Genomic DNA, 23,748 nt, shown 5'->3' with positions numbered 1-23,748 from the left:
AAGAGACAGCTATATCTGGGTCCTTTCAGCAAAATCTTGCTAGTGTATGCAATGGTGTCAGCGTTTGGAAGCTGATTATGGGATGGATCCCTGGATATTTTTTTTATTATGGAAGTCAGAATTTGCTGAGCGGTGTCAAAGTACTGCTGAGATCAATCAAACATAAAAGATACATATTAGGTTAGCAGGAAAGGGAGAGTATCATGAGACTGCTCAACAATTAAATTTAGATCCACCTGTTTATGCACAAGTTAATGATTAGGTTAAACTAAGAAAGCCTGGTATAAACTATCTTCTACGGAGAGGCAGACTGAGGATTTTTCTGGAATTGGGCAAGGTCCAGATTGAGTTGTTCCAGGATTTTGTGGCCAGGTTGCTGCAGACAGCAAGCAGATTTATGGGGGATACTGAGGCAGTATTTCATAAGATGGATAAAGTCTAATTATTTTAATCAAACATTTAAATATTTTAAAATATATAATTTATTTTAAAAATAATTTGTTTTAACATTTATATCAAGTTTTATATCTTATATTTATAACAATAATTAATGAAAGTTCAGACTTATGTTATAAACCATTTATATCTTAAATAATAAAAATATTGGATATATAGTTGGATATATAGTAATATATAGTTAGATATATAGTAATATATTTTTTAATCCACAAAGACAGGGAATTGTGGAACAATCCCATGGAGCTCTAAAAAAAATCAGTTACAAAAAATAAAATAAAATGTTGCTGCTAAGCATCTATGGCACGGCACAACTAGGTATACTTATGCCCAGGTGAAATGGAAGGACCCACTTACCCGCATATGGGGAAGAGGGCATGTTTGTGTTTTCCACAGGATGCTGAAAGTGACAGGTAGATTCCAGAGCATTTGGTTCACTATGTGGAGAAAGCAATTGACCAGACACATGATGCTGATGCTGATGGGCCACTTCCTGATGCCAACTTGAGCAGAGTCCCCAAGCAAACTCAGATGACTGGCAAAAAGGACTGCATGCAGGACTCTGGTGGACAAACACTGGATCATCACAGACTTATGTCTGGAAACTTGCCGTGGCTTTGGGGGAGATTAAAGCAACTAACACAACTACTAAACAGAGATGAACACTGGGTTGGGTTCAGACTGACAACAGTGGAAAATGTACTTGCCTGCATTTCCCTGCCATATGCATTGTTGATAGAGAATATTAACATCATTGTGTATGGGTTTAGATTCAATGTAAGTTGCTATGACTGTAACATAACTAATTGTGCATCTGACATTGCTATGATACTTCATCAACCTTCATTTATTATGCTTTCAGTCAGTGTTTCAGAACCTTGGTATGGAGATAGAGTTTTGCAAGTGTTGGATCGAATTCAATTACATCAAGAAATCTGAATCTAAAAGATGCTAAACCCCTGAAATTTGATGCTACAAAAGTTGCCTCTGAATGGTTAGAGAAATTAAGAAAAAGCATGCCTTTTTGTAGCTGCCCAGCAGCCATGGACAAACTGGGTTTACCTGAAAGGGGAGCTGAAAATGAAAGAGACTGGGGGGGGGGGGCAGGAGCAGCGAGAGAAGAATGAAGCCAAGACAAGGTTCTGATCAAGGCTCCAAGTTTAATATTCAGCACTGCGTTTGTATAGGGAGAGCTCACAGACCCCATCCTTTGTTTCAGATGGATTATGTTGTAAAGCAAGGTCAGTGAGCAGTCTGTTTTTCTAAGTTTCTGCAGGAAGTTGCATGTGCAACCAAGGCAGATGGCTCCACCTAGGTCGTTAACGTCCAATTTGGCAAGGTCTATTCAGTCTGTTTAAGACTGGGTAAATAGTGGCCAGGTGACTGTACCTGTCTTAGGTCAGTGTCTATATTGCTCCTTCTTACCCATCATAGAGGACAAACATAGCATTGATGTATGTCTCTGTCCTAGGTCAATAGGAGCTCAAGAACACTCTTACCCAAGTCTGACTACCGGTTTTCTATATCATACTCTTTCCTATTCAGACCAAAGCCACATAGAACATATGAATATGCACTTAATGCATTTCTTCATACTGATGAATAACTGCCATGGTGAATAGCTGAGCTTGCTGAAAGTGATCCCGTATGAAGGCAACCAATCTGTTTGAGATACAAGGTCCAAAAGTTAAAAGCAATAAGATTATAATTAATGGTCCAAGCAGTGTAGAAATTAAAGTTGTAAGCCATGGGGAAGTGGAAAATCAGGATTCAAACCATCCCTGATTCTGTCCTTTTTCTCTTTTCCTTTTATCTACTCCTTCTCGAACTTTAGCCATAGAATCCTTTACTATTCCTGATGATCGATGTAAAGTAATATTCTTCAATTAAGGCATGCACATAGTCCTCCATGTTGAAGGAATAAAAGATCAAGTCCTCTCCTATATTGAAGGACCACCTCAGACAAGGAGGTTAGAGATTCTTGCAAATGGGAAATAGAGGTTTCTATCCTTTCTATATCTGTATCTATTGCCATACTAAGGAGCTCATAATTTTTTCCTTGCAAAATCAGGGTAGAAGCACCAGTAGCTGTTCCTCACACTCAGAGAGTTTCATGGTGTCCAAATTTTGTGGTTTTTTATGAAGATACTGTTTTTAAGTTCTATGGGACTGTTCCACAATACGTTGTCCTTTAGGATAATAAGGAAATAAGAGTAATATCCATTTGTCATAATTGATTAGGTACGAGTCCTTAAGGATTAACACCATTATGTGGTACATGAAGAAACTGAGGACACTGAGAACAAGTCTTTACATTCTGGCATGCATATTTTCTAGAAATACCAACTTGTTGTCTCAAACTATTACTATTTTGATGATGTAAAGAATGAGATTGCCGGGCGGTGGTGGCACACGCCTTTAATCCCAGCACTTGGGAGGCAGAGGCAGGCGGATTTCTGAGTTCGAGGCCAGCCTGGTCTACAAAGTGAGTTCCAGGACAGCCAGGGCTATACAGAGAAACCCTGTCTCGAAAAACCAAAAAAAAAAAAAAGAATGAGATTGTTTGGCTAATTGTTCCAATAAGGCCTATAATCTTCCTAGTATACAAATCTGCTATGGCATTGTGCAGGGGTCCAGGCAATCCAGTATGAGCTCTTAAATGTCCTATAAAGTAAGTAACAGTACCTGTTTCTTAAATTAAGCTGTATTTGTATAAATAACTATAAAATTTGAGAATTAGCAGTATCAAAAAAGGAACAATTTCAAGAAATTGTAAACCATGAGCTATATATTGGCTATCAGTATACAAATTAAAACTTGATTTTTCAACATTTCAAAAACAATGGCTACAGCGTAATTCAATTATTTGTGAAGCAGGGGGAAAACTCAAGAGAAGAAACATGTGATCAAATTATATATGCTTCTTTCCCATTAGATGAGCTGTTTATAAATACAGTAAATGCATTCTTTATGGGCTGCATGTATAAATTTACAGGAAATAAAAACATATATAGAGAGGCAAATTCTAACAACTTGTCTTTTAGATAATGATTATCAAATTCTGCAATAACCAATTTAATTGCTGTTTGAAATCATAAATGCTTCATCAAGTTCTTTCCCAAAATACTTTCAAGATTCTATCCTACAATTCTGTATTAACACAGCAACAGCTTTATAATAGGGTATTCAAACTTTACATAGAAATGAAGAAAGATGAATCCACATCAAAGGACTGCTGTGAAACAGCCAACGATGGGTCATAGTCTATATAATGTATATGTTGTTGGCTAACAGCTTCCTCTACTTTCTGCAAAGCTATTTGTCCCTCATTGGTTAATTGTCCAGGGGAACTAGGATTTGCATCCCCCTTGAGAATATCAAACAGAGGTTTAAGTTCTGTGGTAAGCTTAAGGTGAGGTCTTAGCCAATTAATATCTCCTACCAATCTTTCAAAAGAATTTAAAGCAAACTATCTTTTCTTATTTGAATTTTCTGTGCTAAAATTTGTTTAGGATATAGCTGATGTCCCAAATATTGAAAAAGATATTGCCTTTGAATCGTTTCTGGAGCAACAACTACTCCAAAATTTTAAAGTTTGTTGTATAAGAAGAGCAAAGGCTTGTAGTAAAACTTCATCAGAGGGATCAGCTAATAAAATACCATCCATATAATGAATAATAGTCCTAACTTCTTGTATTGAAGCAGAGACATTTTTTTTTAACATAATATAGGGCTATTAGCCATTCTTTGAAAATTTTCAATGTTATCACTCCATGGGCTCTTCAAAATTACAAGCAAGCTCACTTAATGTAAACCTCCCCGTCACCAGACTGCAAAGAAACAGTATAAAAACGATCCTCCAAATCCATAATAATTCTACATGCATTTCCTGGAATGGCAGGTAGAGTAGGCAAGCCAGGCTGCAATGCCTCACAAGTTCCATAGCTCAACAACCCTTCTCAAACCCTTCAACAGTCTCTACCTGCCGGATTTTTTTTCTTAATTACAACTATGTGTGAGTTAGAATCCTGAGCCTGTGATCAAGCTGCAAACTGCAGCCAATGGAACACTGGCAGCTTAACTATATTTCTAAGTTTCTTTTGCAATATTAGAGCATACCCATAATTTTGGAAAACAAAACCCAGTTTTAAACAATCAATTCTCTTTAAAATCAATACCAAGAACATTACTTTCATGTTACAAAGTTTGGCTGCTAGTTCTTATATATGAATGCATGCCAGTGCAGCTTTTAATACATCATTAAGGAGACATTGTTTTAAATCCTATCCTTTATAAATCTAGTTTCCAGAATAAGAATTACATAAAATTTTATCCCAATTTAGAAGTATCTTGAGAGATCTGTTTTCCTGGGTTGGCTCATGCCACATGTTACTGTTTACTCTGAGTTACCAGTTTTAAGGTGACTTTATGTTACCAATGTTACAAGTTTCTAATCATACCCAATAACTTATAGGCCAATACTCTATAACCAAGACATGCAGAACATATTTATACTCTTAAAACTAGTCAGAAACAAAAATGAAGTGGCTACACACATCTTATATATTTAGACTGGACAAAATTCTTACTTTTTCTAGCTATAATTTCAAGAAGGGAGCACCTAGTCATTGCTGAACCCAATAAATACAGTCACAGAGATTTTTTGCAGGGTAACTTACCAGTTTCTGCTGTGCAAATTGAGACTGCCTTTCAAACAACTAAATCAAGGAGTAGACAGACAGCAGATAAAGTTTTAACCATTTTTTCTTTTGAACATGAAGCACAGAACAACAATCATTCAAACAAACAAAAACAGACATAAATTCACAGACATGGACAGATTGTTGCACCAAGGACAGACAATAGACAGAGAGGGAAGAAAACTTGATGTCCCAAAGAGACCTAGATATCCTCCCTAAGAGACCCAGAACCAGAACTAAGGATATCTCCAGTAGGAGCCAGAGCGGAAGTAGGATGTCTCCCGATTTCTTCCTGTTCCAAGGAGAGCTCTGCAATAGCTTTTATCATTCCTACTTCTGGAAACCATGGACAGCATAAATTTACTTGAGCTAAGAATTTTCCTAACATCTGTTTTTTAAACCCTGCTTCTCTCACCTGATGCAGCTCTTTTTGGCTATGGAAAAATGCAATTGTGCTGTCGCCCATAGGTGAAGTTGGCGTTGGGTCAACACCTCTTTGGTCTAGCCTGTATCCCTCTCAAATGCACCTCCTGCAACAACAGCCTCCAAAAAATATAATTAGCGCTAGCATTAATGCTGTTCATTGCTTACTGTGCAGGATACTGTTACTTTTTTTCTGTTTTCTGTGGAGCTCCACCCAAGACAGCATTTCTCAGAGGGGTTCCCCCACACACACACATTTTTAGGCCCCTCATTTTATTATAGGATGCCACCTATAGCTGTCCAGTGACCATGGACAAACTGGGTTTACCTGAAAGGTGGCACTGGAAATGAAAGAGATGGGGAAGGGGGCAGTGAGAAGAATCAAGCCAAGACAAGGTTCTGATCAAGGCTCCAAGTTTAATATTCTGCACTTCATTTATATAGGGAGAGCCCACAGACCCATCCTTTGTTTCAGAGCAGAGCAAAGCAAGGTCAGCAGGCAGTCTATTCAAAGTGCCTGTAGGAAGTTGCATAAGCAACCAAGGCAGATGACTCCACCTAGGTCTTTATCGTCCAATATGGCAAATGCTCAAGGTCTATTCGGCCTGCTCAAGGCTGGGAAGGGCAATACTTTCTGACTTCTTTTACTCATTTGGCCTTCTCAGTACTTGCCTTAGGTACTCTAATGGTTATAGGATTACGCTTGTTACCACTTGTGATTAAGTTTGCCCTCCGTTCCTTTTTGAACATCCATGCAGGTCTCCATCTTATTTGTCTCAAAACTGTAACCTAATAGGTAACATCCCCCATTGCAGAGGCTGCTAGTAAAATATGGGTAAGATTGCCTCAGAGGTGGATCAACTTAAGACAGGACATGAGTGCCAGGATTCATGTTCCAATTCATGTTCCAGATGGGTAAGATTCGCAGTTTTTGAGACATCTAAGACAGGCACACTCTTTCTGCACCAATCACTGAGACAGCTTTGGCTTTTATAAAATAAAAAAGGGGGAGATGTCAGGAGACATTTTGACCTGCTTCTGTAAAAGCTTTCCTGTCAGGTAGAGTCAAGGCAGATCAGAGTCTGCTAGCAGGTTTCCCTGTCTGCTGACTCTTGAATCAATAAGAGGGGATACACTTGAAGCCCGAGGTGAGTGGCTGAATATTCTATTAATCTTGGTGGAAGGAACAGGGAGGCCTCTAGATGGGAATAAATATCCTATGTACATCAGCCATTTTCTCTTCTACCTTGTGACTTTGTCTCCCACGATACTGTAAAATATATAAAGGCTATCAGAAATACATTCAGGGTTAGTGTGGTATAGACCTACAGTCCTCCTAATTTCTAACCTTCGTTTCTGAGTCTTTTGTCTTTCCTATATCCATACTCACTCCCCCTCAGAGGACTGTTCACCTTCACACCAGCTGAACCAGTCCAATCCATTAGCCTTTCCCCCCAAGTCTGTAAACCTAAAGAGGATGGGTTTGTACTGTCCAGTGTCTGTGGTTCAGTCGCAAGAGGGTTGAATGCCCATAGAGTTGATTTGGTCATCAGACTTTCAACTTACTCAAAGTCCATCTTGAATGGGGGATCCCACCAAATGTGTCCCATACTCACACAATCCCAGGAGGAGCAAAAGGAGGATTCAGCTCCCACCACATTGTTGACTCAAGGTCTTGTGGTTTTTGCACCTGGGGCAAACATAGAAGTGATGTGTGCTGAGCAATCGATCAGTTCAGGAGAGTCCGTGTAGATTAGCTGAGTCTAAAGTGGAGGTCGGGGAACCAGGTGCCAAGGGACATAGTCTTGCTCTGCTGGTGGAGAATGTCACCTGTGGATGCATCGCTCAGAGTCCAGGCTAGGTTCCAAAGCTGGAGAGGGCTAAAACCAGGGAGAGAGCCAGAAACTCCTGGAAGCAAGATACATTCTGACAGCCTGTGTCAATAGGCTTAGGAATACTGGATTTTGGGTTTTAATGGGTTTCCTTGGTCTCTAGTGACACACCATCATGGGTACATGCCCAGTCTGGATGTGGGTCTGCAAAAGGGGCAGTAATATGTGATATGTGGTATGTGATATATCCAGGTAGCAATCCTGTCAACCTTGACAAAGGTAGGTGTTGTTAGGACCATGACATAGGGTCCTTTCCAGCGGGGCTCTAGGGTTTGCTTCTGGTATCTTCACAGGAAGACCCAGTCTCCAGGGCAATAGTAATGGGGAGCAGGAGGTGGTGCAGTCTCATAAATAGCCTTTGGGTGAGGCCAGAGCTACTTTCAGGTGTAGGCTAATGTTCAAGAGAGTGACAATCATCAATTTCAGCTAACATTTCAGATTTTAGGTTAGGTAAAATGGGAGGGGTTCTTCCAAACATGATTTCATAAGAGGTTAAACCCAACATATGGGGTGTGTTGAAAATCCTATAAATGGCAAGTGGGAGGAGAGCTACCCAGTCCCCGCCAGTCTCCATGGTTAATTTAGTAAGGGTCTGTTGTAGATAAGCCTGGGGCTGTTTATATTTTGATGCTAATTCCGTTCTCCTGGGAGGGGTTGAGGACAAGGACTGAGTCACATACTCAGGTGACTTCTTGTGAACCAATCCCCTAAGGAATAAAGGAGCCAATCACTAGGCAAGTAGGAGGGACTTCCAGGGTGGACAGAGGAAGAGAGGAAGCAGGAGAGGATTAGGTCCTTTTTGGACAGGGATAGTGTAAGGACAAGATGTAATTACTAGTGTCTCCCAGTTTCAATGGCAGATCTGTCACGATTCACCACTGGAGGATTTAGATTTAATAAGGTTTACAAATTAGGATTTTAGTTGTTGCTCCCAGTGATTTAGTTACCATTGTTTCTGAATAAGTCTGTGTGGCATTTTCCTTCATGCAGCGGTTCAACTGTGTTCAGGAGAGAAAAGTATGGTGGCAAAGTGTGGGTTTGCCAGATGTGCACCAGAAAGGCTGTGGGGGATTTGAAGTATGGTGTGGGCATAGTAGTGACCTGCCAGTGAGAACTTAGCAAGCTGAACTAGTGAGAGTTTGGAGCTCTGAGTCAGAGAGTCTCCACAAGATAAGAACAGGTAGGCCATTGCCCACCAGTGCATGGCCCAGGCAGGCGAGGTGCCTCACACAAGTGCAAGAATGTGTCAGTTGTTTTTTTATTATTTATCCTTTATGGCCATGAGATGGCTCAGTTGGTAGTTTTTCTCTCCCAGGGAATTTGCTAATGTGGCCAGAAGTATCTTGGCCAAGTTGTGAGCTTGTCTCTCATTGGCAGTGGTCATAGTTCATAAGTGTTTCTCTGTTGTTGTACACTTTTTTGACTACCACCAGCAACTCCTACAAACTCTTATCCCCTAGCCTGTCTATTCCCTGCAATTTGTGCCTGATTTCAGGGGTGGCCTGATATACAAAGGCCATAACGACTGCTGATTTATTCTCAGGTATCTCTGAGTCTAGGGATGTGTAGGTGAAATAGGCCTCCTTAATCCCTTCTAAAAGGCTGCAGGTGATTCTGTCTTTTCCTGCTGAACATTATGTATCTTGGCCAAATTAGTGGTTAACACACTGCTGCCCTGAGATCTCCCATTAGAGTCTGGTGGTAGACCTGAAACCTCTCCTTACCTTTTGCCAAGTTAAAATTCCAGTCTGGTCTAGTCAAGGGAAAGTCTGCATCAGCCATGCTTAGTTAGTAGTCGGGAGTCTCATTTGCTCCCAGAACCAATTTCTGGACCTCATTTAAAATCCTCTTTTGGTCCTCGGTAGTGAAGAGGATCTACACGAGCTGTTGGCAGTCATCCCAGGTAGGCTGGTGAGTAAAAATGACAGAATCTATTAACTAAGGCAGCTGGTTTCTCTGAAAACTCAGTGTTCTGGATTTTCCAGTTATATAGATCACTAGTAGCAAAGGGACAATATTGTATCAGTTGGTGGGGGGCCTATTTCCCTCAAGGAGAGAAGACCAGCTTGGCCGTGGGCAGTCAAGGCAGCTTTCATTGGGCTTTCCCTCAAGTGTAAGGTGGGTGTGGAAAGTGTAGCTGAATAAACCCTTTCCTCCCCAACTTGTTTCTTAGTCATGTTTATGCGGGAATAGAAACCCTGACTAAGAGAGCTGCTGTGGCAGCAGCAGTGATTTGAACCATTCTGGTGGCTCCTGGACCACATCCTGCTGGTGATGATGTAGAGGACTTGGTCATCAAAAATAATGTCCTTGGTCCTAAAAATCATGAGCATGTGCCAAGTTCCCTCTAGGGGCCAGTCAACATTGAAAATTGGCCATTCATTCATGCAAAAAGTGATTAGTCTGTCCTTAACAACTAAGCCTAGACTTCTAGCCATAATTTTATAGTCCTTGAAATGGTCTAAGAACAAAGTTAAAGGTGTGGTCTGAGCCTATCCCATGGCATCAGTCACAGAGAGCAAACAGAAGAATGAAAGACAATAAGGCACTCAGTCCTCCTGGTGATTGGAGGCAAAAATGTAAGTGAGACAACAGCCTTATACAGTGTTGCAGGAGCAGCCCAATTCATCTCAAGTCTATAAGGGGGATCCAATCCCCTCCATGCTGGTCCAGGACATCTCCCAAGTCCCTTGGCCCTAGGATCATCCAACGAGTCCATCTAGACTGCCTACAGGCTACTCATATCAAGAGTAGAGAGCCAAGACACCGAGACAGAGGACAAACATTCAGACACCTACCAGTCAGGTTTTGACTCAACAGTTCAAGGAGTCCTGGGGGGATGGGAATCCCGGACGAGCCCCCAAATGTTATGCCCAGATCCAAGGGTCCCCAAAGACAACCAGGAATAAAACTTATATGCAAAAGCAAAGAGTCTTTATTCAAGCTCAGGCTTGGAACTTCCGGCTCCTCTGTCAATGTGAGGTAGCACAGAAGGCCTCAAGCACCTAAGGTTCAACCTTTTTATTTCAGTTACAGCAAGGTGAGGGACTTATCAACTTAGCAGTTATATGACTGGCTAACAATTATATGACTGGCTAACAATGATTTCAGTTGGCGTAAGCAGTTTATCTATATCTATCTACACAGATATAGAGCATTAGGTATTTTCTTGCAGGTGGCTCATGTCAAGGATGGTTCCTTCCTGGAAAGGTTTTTTTATTTATTTGTATGTTTTCGGTTTTGTTTTGGTTTGTTTTGTTTTGGTTTGGTTTTTGGTTTTTTTGTTTTGTTTTTTGAGACAGGGTTTCTCTGTTTAGCCCTGGCTGTCCTGGAACTCACTTTGTAGACCAGGCTGGCCTCGAACTCAGAAATCCGCCTGCCTCTGCCCCCCAAGTCCTGGGATCAAAGGTGTGCACCACCATGCCCAGCTGTTTTTTGTTTTTTTGTTTTTTTTTTTTAAATAAATTAGAGTTTAACCAAGAACAGGGCCTAGTGTATAAAATGAAGGCCTGGTTACAAGATGGAGTCTGTCTTGTCAAGCTGTGGCCCTTCAGCAGTACCTGGCATGAATTCCCTCCTATTGATGAAACACAGTAAGTAATAACTTGGGTTATCTATTGGAAAATAGATTCTAATAGCATAGAGGGTAGGTATCTGCCCAGCTCTTGTGCTGTTTAAGGTTTATAAAGGTTGTATGTATGTTTTATCCGGAAACTAAATGATCAAAGGTGGGTAGTAATCTGGGTCTGGATTAAATAATTTGTCCAACAAAAGTGAAATACTGATGTATGTAAAGTATCCTCACATTTCTCAATTGGAATCTCTAAACCAGTGGTTCTCAACCTGTGAAGTATAACCCCTTTGGCTAACCAGAAATATTTACATTTATGATTCATAACAGTAGTAAAATTACAGTTATGAAGTAGCAAAAACAAACAAACAAAAACGTTATGATCAGGGGTTACCACAACATGAGGAAGTGTTAAAGGGTCCAGCATTAGAAGATTGAGAACCACTGTTCTAAACAGCTCCCAAAAAGTCTGACTCCATTTCTCCCTTCCCACTATTCCACAGATAATCTTTCAATACAAATGTGGCTGGTGCCTTAAGTACCAACTTGTAATTCATAATATCAGACACTTTGACACTTTACTCATCTATTTTCATTTTGCCTTTCTTCCTAGAAAACTCAAATAAATTCAGGCCTTAGTTTTCAGATTTCTTCCTTTAAGGAAAAGTGTTCCTGATTCCTTCTGGTCTTATAATTATATAATCCTGTGCCCTGCTGTTAGGAATATAACTTAAAAATCATTCTCTGTAACTAGGAAACCATTTTGTATGACTTGAAATAACACAATGCATGTGCAATAGAAGTTTCCCACCAGGTAGCTCTGATGAGACCTAGAAGCAAACCACCAGCAGGTCACCTGGAAGCCCAGTTACCAGCCTAGCCCTGGATGGGCCTTGATATGGTTAAAAAAAAAAAAAAAAAACCTAACCACAAGGTGGTGTTAAGATAGTGAACCAAACCCAAGTTGTGTGCTTGATTTTCAGAGCCCAATGAAATGATACAAAGGTTGGAACTTTGGGATTTGTGCTCCCTAGGCATCACATTACTACCCAGTGTGTTTATATCCATTGGAGCATTTCTAGCCAGTGCGTTTATATCCATTGGCAAGAATGAGTAAGTATTCAGCTGCCTCATTCTAGCACTTTCCCCAAGACTGTATGTTCAGTTTCTTCTCGTTCAATTACCCAGAAGCTCAGTTATTCAGAGGTGCCTCTACTTGAGTATTGTATTCTTACTGTTGGTTCTAAGTATGATACTTTGTTCGGAATAAGCGAATCCAAATGACGTAGTCCTGTTAGTGAACAAATATTTTCATGTATCCCAGCCAGATTCACTCGTTTTCCTTCTCATTTTCTCTGTATAAGCCCCCCTTTCCGTGTCTTTATTTCATTAGCTGTATGGTCCTATTTTCTCATTCACGCTCTGGCTCCGCCCTCCCTCAAACCCTTGAGATCCCTTTGCATCAAATGCGAGCAGGTATTCGCACACACCTGTCTCTCCAGAGATCTGGCGTGCTCCGCGCACGGCCCCTTCCCCCGGAAACAAACTGGAGAGACGAGGAAAGCCCGGGAACCCACTATTGGTTGGAGAATCTGTTTTCCGGCTGAGCGAGGGCCTATGGCCCGAGTCATGGGCTTGTGGCGCCGTCGCTCTTGGCGGCTCGGCTCCCCATTGGTCTCTTAGGGCACCGCCCACCGGCGGCCGGGGATTGATTCAGTGTGCTGCGCGCAGCTCCCTTCCCCTGCTGGGCTCGGAGGTTCGGCTTGGACCGGCTGTCTCTTTCCCTAGACGCCGGCCTCCCCGGGCCGTTCTGGGGTGGTCTGCGGCGGCGGGAGTCCTGGCTGGCGGCTCAGGTGAGCCTCGCGGCCGTTCTCCCTCCCGCCGGCTCCGACTCGAGAGGTGAGTCCCAGTGCGCCCTGCTACAGCCGCGGCTCACTGCGCGCTTCCCGCGACACCCGTGGCCTCGCCGCTCGCCCACCATGGCGGGAGATGACGAGGCCGCCGGGCGCAGGCTGGGGGGTGCTGGGGAGCAGCCCCCTCTGGGTGAGAGGCGCTGTCTGCGAAAGCCAAGGCTGTCCTGTGGCGAGAAGTCTCCTGCACGGACCGTGCCTGCTTTCCGGCTAACCCGGCCCTTTATTTGAGAAGAGAATGAAAAGGAACTGTAACAAAAATGGCAGTGTTCTGCCAGAGGAGAGGGAACTCAGAGGGATGTGGTCCAAGGGATCGCGGGATGGAACGACTGCTGAAGTCTGTTCTGTCGTTCCGGCCCGGTGTCCCTAAAGGTCTCCTTGGGGCAATGCTTGGTTTTAAAAATGTGTTTACTCCCAGAGGAAAGTGCATGGCTGCCAACACTTGGTGCTGCCTTGTAGTTGACTGTGAAGACAATTGACCCTTTAACCCTATAGATAATCACTATCCGTTATAGATGCTCCCTGTAGATATCTGCATTTCATTGGTTGACTGTGGGCATGTGCATTCGTGTGGATGTTGGTGCATATGTGCCGGCAGTGTGTGTTAATTTTAGATGTCTTTTTTGGATCGCTCTTAACTGAGGCGGGGTCTTACTGAAACCGGGTCCTTGTTGCTTAGCCAGCTTGCCTCAGGGATCCCCATTCTCCCCAGTTCTGAGTGCTCCTCAACTTTGAAATGACTACAAGGATCTCAGCTCCCATTCTGACGCTTGCAGGACAAGTGCTTTTATCCACCGAGCTGTCTAGTCAGCCTCCCAGATTGCTGTTTTCTTGTGTATCTGTTAGGTAGTGTTTTTCTGAGGGATTGCAGAAAAGAAGGGGACATTCTCTTAGGAGGTCTTGGTAGAAATTTCAGTTGAGGTGATTTTGTTTGTATTACATAAAATATCTTAAAAATCGGAGATGTTGTATAAATGCATGTGAGGCTGAACAGGCATAACCTGCCTTTTTGACATTTCGATACCTTGTTGCTGTCATTTACAAAGTTCGTGGCTGAGAATATCACAGTACAGTTACAGAAGGATTCATGGCTATCCTTGACTACATAGGGATGCTCACCTAGTGATTAAAATACTAGATCTGGGAATGGGGCATAGCTATGATCCCACTACTCTTAAAACCGGGGCTGCCAAGACATGAGTTCAAAGCTGGCTTGTATTATAAAGTAAGACCTTCACGGATAGTAAACTAAGGGACTAGGGGTGTAATACAGTTGATGAAATGCTTGGTTTAGCACACTGGAAGCCCACAGTTCCACCCCAGCACTGCATATGCTAGTGATAGTGATACAGGCCTGTAACCTTCCTAGCACATGGGAGGTGGGAGCATAATCAGAAGTTCAAAGTTATCTTTGGCTACATAGTTGGAGACCAGTCTGGGACTCATGAGATAATTGTTACACACATACACACACACACACACACAGACACACAGACACATAAAAACAAAGTAAAAGAAAATGTAAGAGGTATTAGAGAGATGGCTCAGTTGGTAAAGTGCTTGCCTTGCAAGCATGAGAACCTGAGTTCTATCCCTAGAACCTACATTAAAAAAAAAAAAAAAAATGGTGGCAGGGAGCTTGCCATCTTAGGGAGGCAGAGACAGGTGGTTCCCAGGGCTTGCTGGTCAACCAACCTAGTCAACAAGTCCAAGGCTATTGAGAGACCCTGTCTCAAAAAATAAGACAAATGACTCCTGAGGTTGTCCTCTGACCTCTGCACTTACAAGTACACAATAAACCCCCATAGGGAAATGGCCTGTGATAATATTTAGTTACCTAGAATATTTTTATGAGTCCTTGAAAACTCACTCTCAAGAATTATTTATCTTTTGCTAATGAAAATTAGATAATATTCTCTGTAGTCTGACCCTCCCCCACACTTTCTCTCCTCTCGTTGCCTGGAAGTTTAAAGCTATGTTTTGTTTTGTGATGACATAAGTAGTTTTCAGAGAGGGTAGGATTCTTATCCAGTGGCAGGAAGTACTTTACAAGGTAAATGTAAAAGGAACAAGCTATATAATCGACTGGTCAGGAATTTAAGAATCAGTCAAAACTGGGTCTTTAAATTGTATGAGTTTTAGTTAATCATTCAATATTTAACCAACAAGTTTACTTATTTATAAAGTAGAATAATAGCACACATACACAAAAATGTACTTGAATCATACTTGGTTTCTTGGGTATCTAAAGGTGCCTGGTATAGTATCTTACATAATGTATCAAAACAACAAAAACTCTGTTTATTCAAGTGTAAATTGTTAGTTTCTTCATCATATAGACCGGTATCATATAGATATATTACACATTTTGTCTAATATACTCAAATTATTTATCAAATGACCCAAGAAGGGTATGGTTTGCTAGATATGGTTCTGACTCTGTGAGTGAAATAGTTATTATTTTTCCCCACAAAATATAACCTCTTAGAGCTCCCAAGGTTAAATTAGAATACATGTAAAGAGCTAGGTTTGGTGGCACTTTTAATTCCAGCACTTGAGAGGCAAAAGCAGAAGCTTGAACTCAGAGCTAGCCTTGGCTACATAACAACACTACAGCAGAAAACAAAATTCATAGTGAGTGCTTTAGCTTTCTCTTCTAACCTGCTTCTTACCAGTCTAGACAGTTTTCTCAGTCTTACGTTCTTTAGCCTATTACTTTTCTCTTCTCTTCTTGCCACCATAGCAGGTTTAGCTTTGAGGATAATTATCTACACATCATGCTGTTAGTTAAAACTCTTCACTTTGGGAGGGGTGCTTTCCTTCACCTACTAGCTGATCTTGACTGACTTCTAGTTACAGGTGACCGGATGTTCAAGCTGCAGAATGCATAGCACCTTACAAGGTAAAAGAAAAAGCCATTTAATTACGCTGGTTATTAAACAAAAATTTAGCAATATGATCTGTGTAATAAGTAAGTTGTAAGAGATAACCATTAGGGTTTTGGTGTTTGTTTTGGGGGGTTATTTGTTTGTTTTTGTTCTGTTTTTCTGAAGGAAAGGTAAAAATGGGATTTCTGAGAGCATGTCCCAGTTTGGTTTTCTGATGCTGTGGTAAAGACTCTGACCAAAAGCAAGCTGGGGAGGAAAGGGCTTGGCTTACATGTCCCAGTCTCAGGCCATCATTGAGAGACATACAAATGGAGTAATGCATAGTATGATCCTACCTTTAAAAACTGTTTACATTTGTGTGTTCATTTCCCAAATAAGTTTAACTATTCGTCTCACTGACTTACTGGCTTTGTTTAGGTTGGCCACAATGAGCACTCTGCAGTTAAAGGAGACCAAGGTGCCAAGCGTGCGGTTTGTGGGAGATGATGGTGTTCTTAGCCACATTCTGGATAGAGAAGGAGGTACGCACGCTTGTACAAATTTAACTGTAAGTCAGTATAAAACCATAACGAATATGAAATGCTTAGTAGTAGCAGAAAATAACTACCCATTAACTCTGAGTTCAAGGGGTATTTAATTTAGTTCCATTTTTTTTTTCTTAATGTTTATGGGGTTTTTGCCTGCCTATATGTCCATATACCACATATGTGCCTGGTGCCCACGGAGGCCAGAACAACATATTGCAATGAATACCCTAGGGCTAGAATTTTAGACACTTATGAGCCACCATGTGGATGCTAACAACTGGACCTCTGCTAGAGCATCAAGCACTCTTAAGCACTTGCTGAGCCATCTCTGTAGCCCATGACTTAGTACTTCTAATGAAAGAGAAAGCATTGACTCCCCCCACAGCTTTATGAACTGACCCTGCGTTTAGTGTGGTTTGTCTGCTGACATATATGTAATATGCACATGGTGGTCAGAGGACAACTCTCTGGAATTGGTTCTCTCCTTCCACTGTTCTTTCATTAGGCTGGTGTGGTGCACCAACCACCCACCAAGCAGCCATCTGGATCACTCCAATGTAATACTTAGAATTCACATCCCCGTGTCCTAATGTTTTGTGTATTTTTACAGGAACCAAATTAAAGAAGGAGAAAGCTCAGCTTTTGGTCAATCCCCAGAAAATAATAAAGAAGGCAGACTGTGAGTTGGAGAAAAGTGACCTGGAAGTTTTAGAGGATCAGAACTACGTAAAAGTCTTGGGAAGAAATATTCAAGGTATCCAGTTGGGGTGACACACACCCAGCTTTTGGCTAGTAATGTGAACTGCTTTCAGAATGCACAAAAATAGCTCGGTATATTGCAAAGTCATATAATATAGTTGTGTGTCGAATCTAAAGGCATTTCTTTCAAGTTGTTTGTTTGTTTGTTTGTTTTGCTGCATTTTTTAAGGTCTGATTTTTAAATTATGTGTGTGCAAATGTGCCGGTGCCACTGGAGGCCAAAAAAAGGGCATCAGCTGGGTTATAGGTGGTTGTGAGTCTCCCAAAATGGTTCTGGGAACTGAACTCAGCTCTTCTACAAGGTTAGTACATATGCTTAACTACTGAACCATCTCTTCACCCCAGCAAATTTTTTTAGATTAAAAAAAAAAGAGAGAACTAACTAGTCCTGTGACCCTCTGCAGCCCAGCCTCTGAGCAGTGGTGACTATAGACATGTTCTGTCATGCCACAGATAGGCATAGTACTGCTTCTAGAGGAGAAAAGATCGATTTCAGTTCATAGATTCAGAAGATTCCACCATGGTTTCCTGGGGCCGTGCTCTTGGGCAGGATTTAGTCTCTGGTTGCTTGGTCTGGTGTTCTTAGGCAGAACATCTTTTTTGCAGTATTGGGTATAGATCACCAGCTCTTGTATATGCCGGGCAGATGCTTTTCTGTTGATGTAGACCACTGCCCTCTTATATCTTACTCTTTCCCTCCACCCCACTGACCTGGAACTCAAAAAGATTCACCTGCTTCTGGCTCCCTAGTTCTGAGATTAAAAGATGACACAACCATGCCCGGCATGAATTTTTTTCTTCCTATTATTTGTCAACACATGTTTAGAGGTAGAGAGTGGTGTTCCAGGTAATACGTAGAAAATAGCATTTTCTGCATTTATCTCAGACCTTTTTTTAAAAAACCTGATTTGAGAATTTTTAAATTACCTTTCTTTTGTTATCTACCTATCTATCTATTTCTTTATTTATGGGGTTTCTCCCTGTATCTCTGGCTAGTCTGGAACTCAGTTTGTGGACCAGACTGGCCTGGAACTCACAGAGGTCCTCCTGCCTCTGCCTCCAAAGTCCCTGGGATTAAAGGAATGTGCCAGTACATCCTGGCTGAAGCCTTGCTTGTCTTACATGGTTGCTGAGATTTGAATTTCGATCTTCATGACTACATAGAAAACATTCTCTTTTTTAATTAATTAATTAATTAATTATGTATACATTGTTTTGCTTGCATGTATGCTTGCATGCCAGAAGGGGGCACTAGATCCCATTACAGATGGTTGTGAGCCACCATGTGGTTGCTGGGAATTGAACTCAGAACTTCTGGAAGAGCAGTCAGAGCTCTTAATCACTGAGCCATCTCTCCAAGACCCTAGGAAACATTCTTAACTGTGAAACTTACACTCCAGCTCTCTATTGTCATAACAGAAAACACACTAGTGTTTTGGGTTTGGATTCTTTTTTTTTTTTTTTTTTTTTGACTTAAAAAACAAACAAGCAAACCCGGCAGTTTAAAAGTTATATTTAATTTGTTTATTTCGTGTGTTCAATGTGGAGGTCAGAGAACAGCTTGGGGTAGGAGGTGATTCTCCCCCTTCACCATGTTGGTTCCTATAATCAAGGTTAGGTTGTCAGGCTTTGTAGTAGCAGGTGCCTTTGCCCACTGAACCATCTTGCTGGCCTGAGTTTTAAAACACAAAGAGACATTTAACAAAGGATCCTTGCTTTCCTGCATTGCCATTTTGAGTCTTCGTATCGTGTAGCCTAGGCTGGTTTTGAACTAGTGATCATCTTGTCTCCTCCTCATAAGTGTTAGAATTGCAGGCATAGACCACCACATCTGGCTCTAACACGGAATTTTTATGATGAGTAAGAAAAGAAAAGGTCTGTTCCCTAAGAACCTTTGCTGTGGTATGTCCCCAAGGGTTTATGCATTACAAGTGTGGTACCCAGGATGGTGATGTTGGGAACTGACAAGGTCTAATAGGAACGAGTTAAGTCTCCTGAGGCATGCTACCCTAAGGGAAACAGCACTGAAGTGGCTCTTAATAGACTGAACAGTGCTATACTTAAATACTATACCATTAGAAGGAATTAAGATTGTTCTTGCAAAAGGAGGTTATAAAAAATGTATGTCCCCTGGGTGACTCTTAAACTTCTTCACTTTCTATATGGCACAACCAAGGGAACTTTATCAAGGATCTCATGCTAGCTCCATGTCCAGGAAAAAAAGAGCACCTTGTATTTATAAAGTTCCTCACTTCAGAGATTTTCTTTTTTCTTTTCTCAGATTCTATTTTATTTATGGACATGTGGGTGTGCAGAGAGCATTGGATCTGCTGTGGGCTACCAGATGTGGGTGTTGGGAGTCCAAGTCAGATTCTCTGGAAGAGGGGAAGCATTTTTAACAACTGACCCATTTCTCCGAGTCAGGTTTTGTTTGCTTGGATAACAGAACTAGTGCAGATAGACTTTACATCCACTGTTGGTTCTTTTACAGCTATGGTTTTGCCTGCGTGATTTAATTCTCATATTAATCTCTCCAGTCTAGAGAAAAATCTATAAATAACATGTTTCTTGTGGTGATGTTTAAATAAATAAGGTCAGTTTTCCTTGTGTGTGTATGAAAATATTTTGTATATAAATATCTTATGGTAAGCTTTTATGAAAGGTAGTAAGGGGGGTAACTTTCAGATTTTTAGCTGTTTAAAGTTTTATCTTTTTCTTAACCTTTTTCCTCAGTGCATGCTACATTTTCTTTTTCAGAATCCTTGGGAAACGGCTCTGCTAAAGATGGTAGGAATAAAGTTTATTCTTTTCAACAAAGAAAGCACCCTGAAGAGATGACTAAATTGGGTATGTTACTGTCTTTCTTCTATAGTCACTGTAGACTAACACCACAATCTCGTGATTATCATCTTACTGTCTTCTTAAAAGAATGATGAAATCAGCGGTTCTTAGAATTTAAAGAGTGAGACATTTCCTTACAGAATAATGCCATTCGCTGGTTTGATGTCATACACCTAGAATTCCAACACTCTAGACATAGAGATGGGAGTATCACAAGTTCAGAGACATCCTGAGCTGCTGTCACTTAAAAAGATAGTCATATATATGATACCAGTAGAAGTTATTACTGACCAAGTACTATAGGCCAGGGTCAACGCATTGTGTAATATATATGTCTGTTTGCCTGTCTGTCTAGAGGAGCCTATGGTGTGGGGTTGAATCATTGAAGGTGGTGATGCCAATCCTTGAAAATCAATAGCAGTTGCTTTACTTCCCTTCTCAGTGTTCCCTTTGCACTTAATATCAGATAGAAAGCTGGAAGTGGTGGCACGTCCCTGTAATTCCAGCTACTCAGGAGGCTGAGGCAGGCATACCCATTGTATGAGTCATGCATCTGGGATGTAAATCTGTCCCCTCATGTAGGCTCCACATGCTTGTCACAGTGTAAGAGTGTAAGTATCATTGAAACAAAGATTAGATGTTTTATTTAAAATATCACCTAAAAGTCCAACATTTCATCTGGTGCTTACCCAAAGAAGCAGCCATCTGTTCAACACCATATTATATTTTATGCATCATTCCTATGTACAGTTTTAAACACAGGAACACCACTCTTCATAGAAAGTTTAAGAATTTTAAAACATAACTTTAACAACATACAGTTTTTACTTGGTATTTAGATCCCAACTTGTTACCCATGTATCACCTAAGGAGGTTATGGCTGTAATATACATGATCAGAAAAGGAAGGAGGGCTGGGTGTAGTGCAAGCCTATAACCCCAACACTCGAGGCAGAGGCAGGCAGATCTCTTGAGTTGGAGGCCAGCCTGATCTGCAGAGTGAGTTCCAGGACAGCCAGGGCTACACAGAGAGAAACCCTGTCTCAAACAAATAAAGCAATAAGAGAGAAAAGGATAAACATGTCAAAGGAGAAAGGAGTAGGAGGTGCATAAGCTGCTGGTAGAGCTTCAAGTAAGTCTTTCTGTTTTGCTGTTTTAGAAATTTGTATATCCTTGGGAGATTTAGATGCTAGGAAGGAGTTAGATGGCTCAGCAGGTAAAGGCATTTGCCATAAACCATGACCAACTGAATTTGTATCTCTAAGACTCTCATTTTGGAAAGAGAAGACTTAACTTTCCTGACTTCATGTACACACTGTGGCATACATACATCCCACCACCCACTCACCCACAAACAGAAATACAAATGAGTGAATGTACTGTCTTTAAAGATAAAAACAAGCCTGGCGTGGTGGCACACGCCTTTAATCCCAGCACTCGGGAGGCAGAGGCAGGCGAATTTCTGTGTTCGAGGCCAGCCTGGTCTACAGAGTGAGTGCCAGGACAGCCAGGGCTACACAGAGAAACCCTGTCTCAAAACAAACAAACAAACAAACAAAAAAGATAAAAACATTCTGGGAAGACATCCTTACAGCTTTTTTAAAAGTCGTACTCTTAATATAGGTAGGTTTATATACCTTTCTGATAAAAGTAATACAGGTGTTTGTTTTAAGGAGTTCATATAAATGAAAGCTACTTTGCTCTCTGTTGATCACAAAAGTGTTTTTTTTTTTTTTTTTTTTCTCGATTACAGCTTTAGAACTAGCAAAAACATCAGGAAAAAAGGATCCACTTGACTCAAATAATCCTGAAATCACAAAAAACATTGCTCAAAAAAGCAAAGGTAAGACACCATCAGGTGATCTGTGTGTGCTACTTTTTTTCCCTTAAATCTAAGTGAATTTCCATATATTTTCTTGTTTTCAGAAAATGTATTTAACAGAATGCAATTTTTTGTTTTGTTTTTTGGGGTTTTTTTTTTTGTTTTTNTTTTTTTTTTTTTGGTGTTTTCAAGATGGTTTCTCTGTATAGCCCTGGCTGTCCTGGAACTCACTCTGTAGACCAGGCTGGCCTCNAACTCAGAAATCNGCCTGCCTCTGCCTCCCAAGTGCTGAGATCAAAGGCGTGCGCCACCTCGCCCGGCCAGAATGCAATTTTTAATATATTTATACATATCAGTCAATAAAGGGCAGAAAGTCATCTGTGCCACCCTATGTTGGGAGGATTGACGAGGAAACCTAAAACAATCAAGTCCTATAATCATTTGTCTGAGTTAGCCAGTTTCTCATGCAAGGTTTGGAAGTTGAATGGCTTGTTGCAAATTGCAGAGCATCTATTTTTGAATTGCCCATTCCAGATAAGAGAAACAATGTGCTTTCTGGTCCAAATGAAAAAGGCTCGGGGTTTTGCTTCCCTGTTAGAATGCCACAGAAATTCAAGAATGCTGCAAAATGTTGCCGCTGATTGGAGTAGCCATATAATTCTTGGTGACCATTTAGCCTGTAGTTAAATGGAAACTCAGTACAATAAGGTGGCCTGAGTGTAAAACGTGCAGCTTTGCTGGCAACAAAACTATGTCATGATCTAAGATGAAATATTTGTAGTAAATGTGACCTTTGTTCCATTTAGGGCATTCTGCTTCAGAGAAAGCTCCACAGGTGGTAAGTAATTGACAAAACAAGTGTGATGAATGATAGCTTTCTGTCTTGGTTTCAGTGTTACAGTTTATGCCAGTTATATACCTGTTATCTGAGGTTCATAAAGGACAAATGACTTACAGAGTACCTCACTTGGAATAAAACTGGAAAATGAACCCTGGTTTCTCTTTACAATACTGTTGTCTGTTCTTTCTGCTCATTCACAACTATCCTGGGTATTTTTAACTTAGTAGACCTGAACTAGGAATTTGATGAGTTCGGTTTTGTATTTATAATATTCTCTTCTTAGAGCATTTGGTCCATTAAAGTCTATATTGGCTTAGGTAGGTTCATTCCAGTTTAGCCAAAAGTAATCCACAGTTTTTGTCTCCTTTGTGTTGTAGTGATTTTGATTTTTCACTCCGCCATGTCAGGTGATGCTTAGGTGTGGGGAAGCCTCAGTAGTGATAGAAGAATCTGACATTTGAAATGTCAGTGGTGTCTGCATCTGGCCTGTAGTGACTAAAGAATTAGACATACATGGGCTTAGGTAAAGGGACTCATTCTGTAAGGAGTGACTAGAGATGTCCAATACCAAGGTTGTAGCCTGGAAGCCAAAGGGCAAATGATTAGATGTGTCAGCCATTGACGTTAGCAATGTTTCCCCAATGCATTGTGTTTGATCATTATAAAAGAAAAATCTGGGGCAGCATGATGGTGTAGTAGAAATTATTAATAAGTCCCAGCCCAGGCCTTCTACCCCACCTTTGGTTATTGAGTTCCTGGATGAAAAACACACCCATGGCCTTATTTATATTTATAATATGCTTTAAGCAGCACAAGAGCTAGGCAGCTGCCTAGCCTCCACACTGTTAGAATCTACTTTCCTATTGATAACCCTGAGTTATTACTTACTATTCACTTACTGTTCCATCTCTTAACTCCAGTTGGGCAGCCCTAGGATCATGGTATCTTGACGCTTCTCCCATGATGGCCTCTCCTTCTCCTTCCTGCACATTCTTCTGCTTCTCCTCCAATCCCAAGTGTGGGAAACCTCAACCCCACCTGTCTTAGTCAGGATTTCTATTCTTGCACAAACATCATGACCAAGAAGCAAGTTGGGGAGGAAAGGGTTTATTCGGCTTA

The 23,748-nt window shown here is 41.1% G+C and overlaps 1 protein-coding gene across 2 annotated transcripts in view; it reads left to right on the top strand.

Moving 5' to 3' along the window:
- Positions 1-12,755: 12,755 nt before the first annotated feature.
- Positions 12,756-23,748, top strand: part of Orc2 (origin recognition complex subunit 2) — a 41,282-nt gene continuing 30,289 nt past the window's right edge. Inside the window, exons 1-7 of one of the 2 annotated variants that reach the window (XM_021161114.2) lie at positions 12,756-12,941; positions 15,806-15,854; positions 16,258-16,361; positions 16,978-17,121; positions 19,884-19,973; positions 21,720-21,809; positions 22,595-22,626. In XM_021161114.2, the coding sequence (XP_021016773.1) occupies positions 16,268-16,361; positions 16,978-17,121; positions 19,884-19,973; positions 21,720-21,809; positions 22,595-22,626 (450 nt within the window). In that variant the 5' untranslated portion in view covers positions 12,756-12,941; positions 15,806-15,854; positions 16,258-16,267. The remainder of the gene's footprint in view (positions 12,942-15,805; positions 15,855-16,257; positions 16,362-16,977; positions 17,122-19,883; positions 19,974-21,719; positions 21,810-22,594; positions 22,627-23,748) is intronic. The other variant, XM_021161121.2, reaches the window with a different exon arrangement.

Source organism: Mus caroli, chromosome 1 (assembly GCF_900094665.2).
Source record: "Mus caroli chromosome 1, CAROLI_EIJ_v1.1, whole genome shotgun sequence".
NCBI classification, from domain to species: Eukaryota; Metazoa; Chordata; class Mammalia; order Rodentia; family Muridae; genus Mus; species Mus caroli.
Note: the sequence above shows the minus strand (reverse complement) of the source record. Positions and strands in the feature narration are given on the sequence as shown.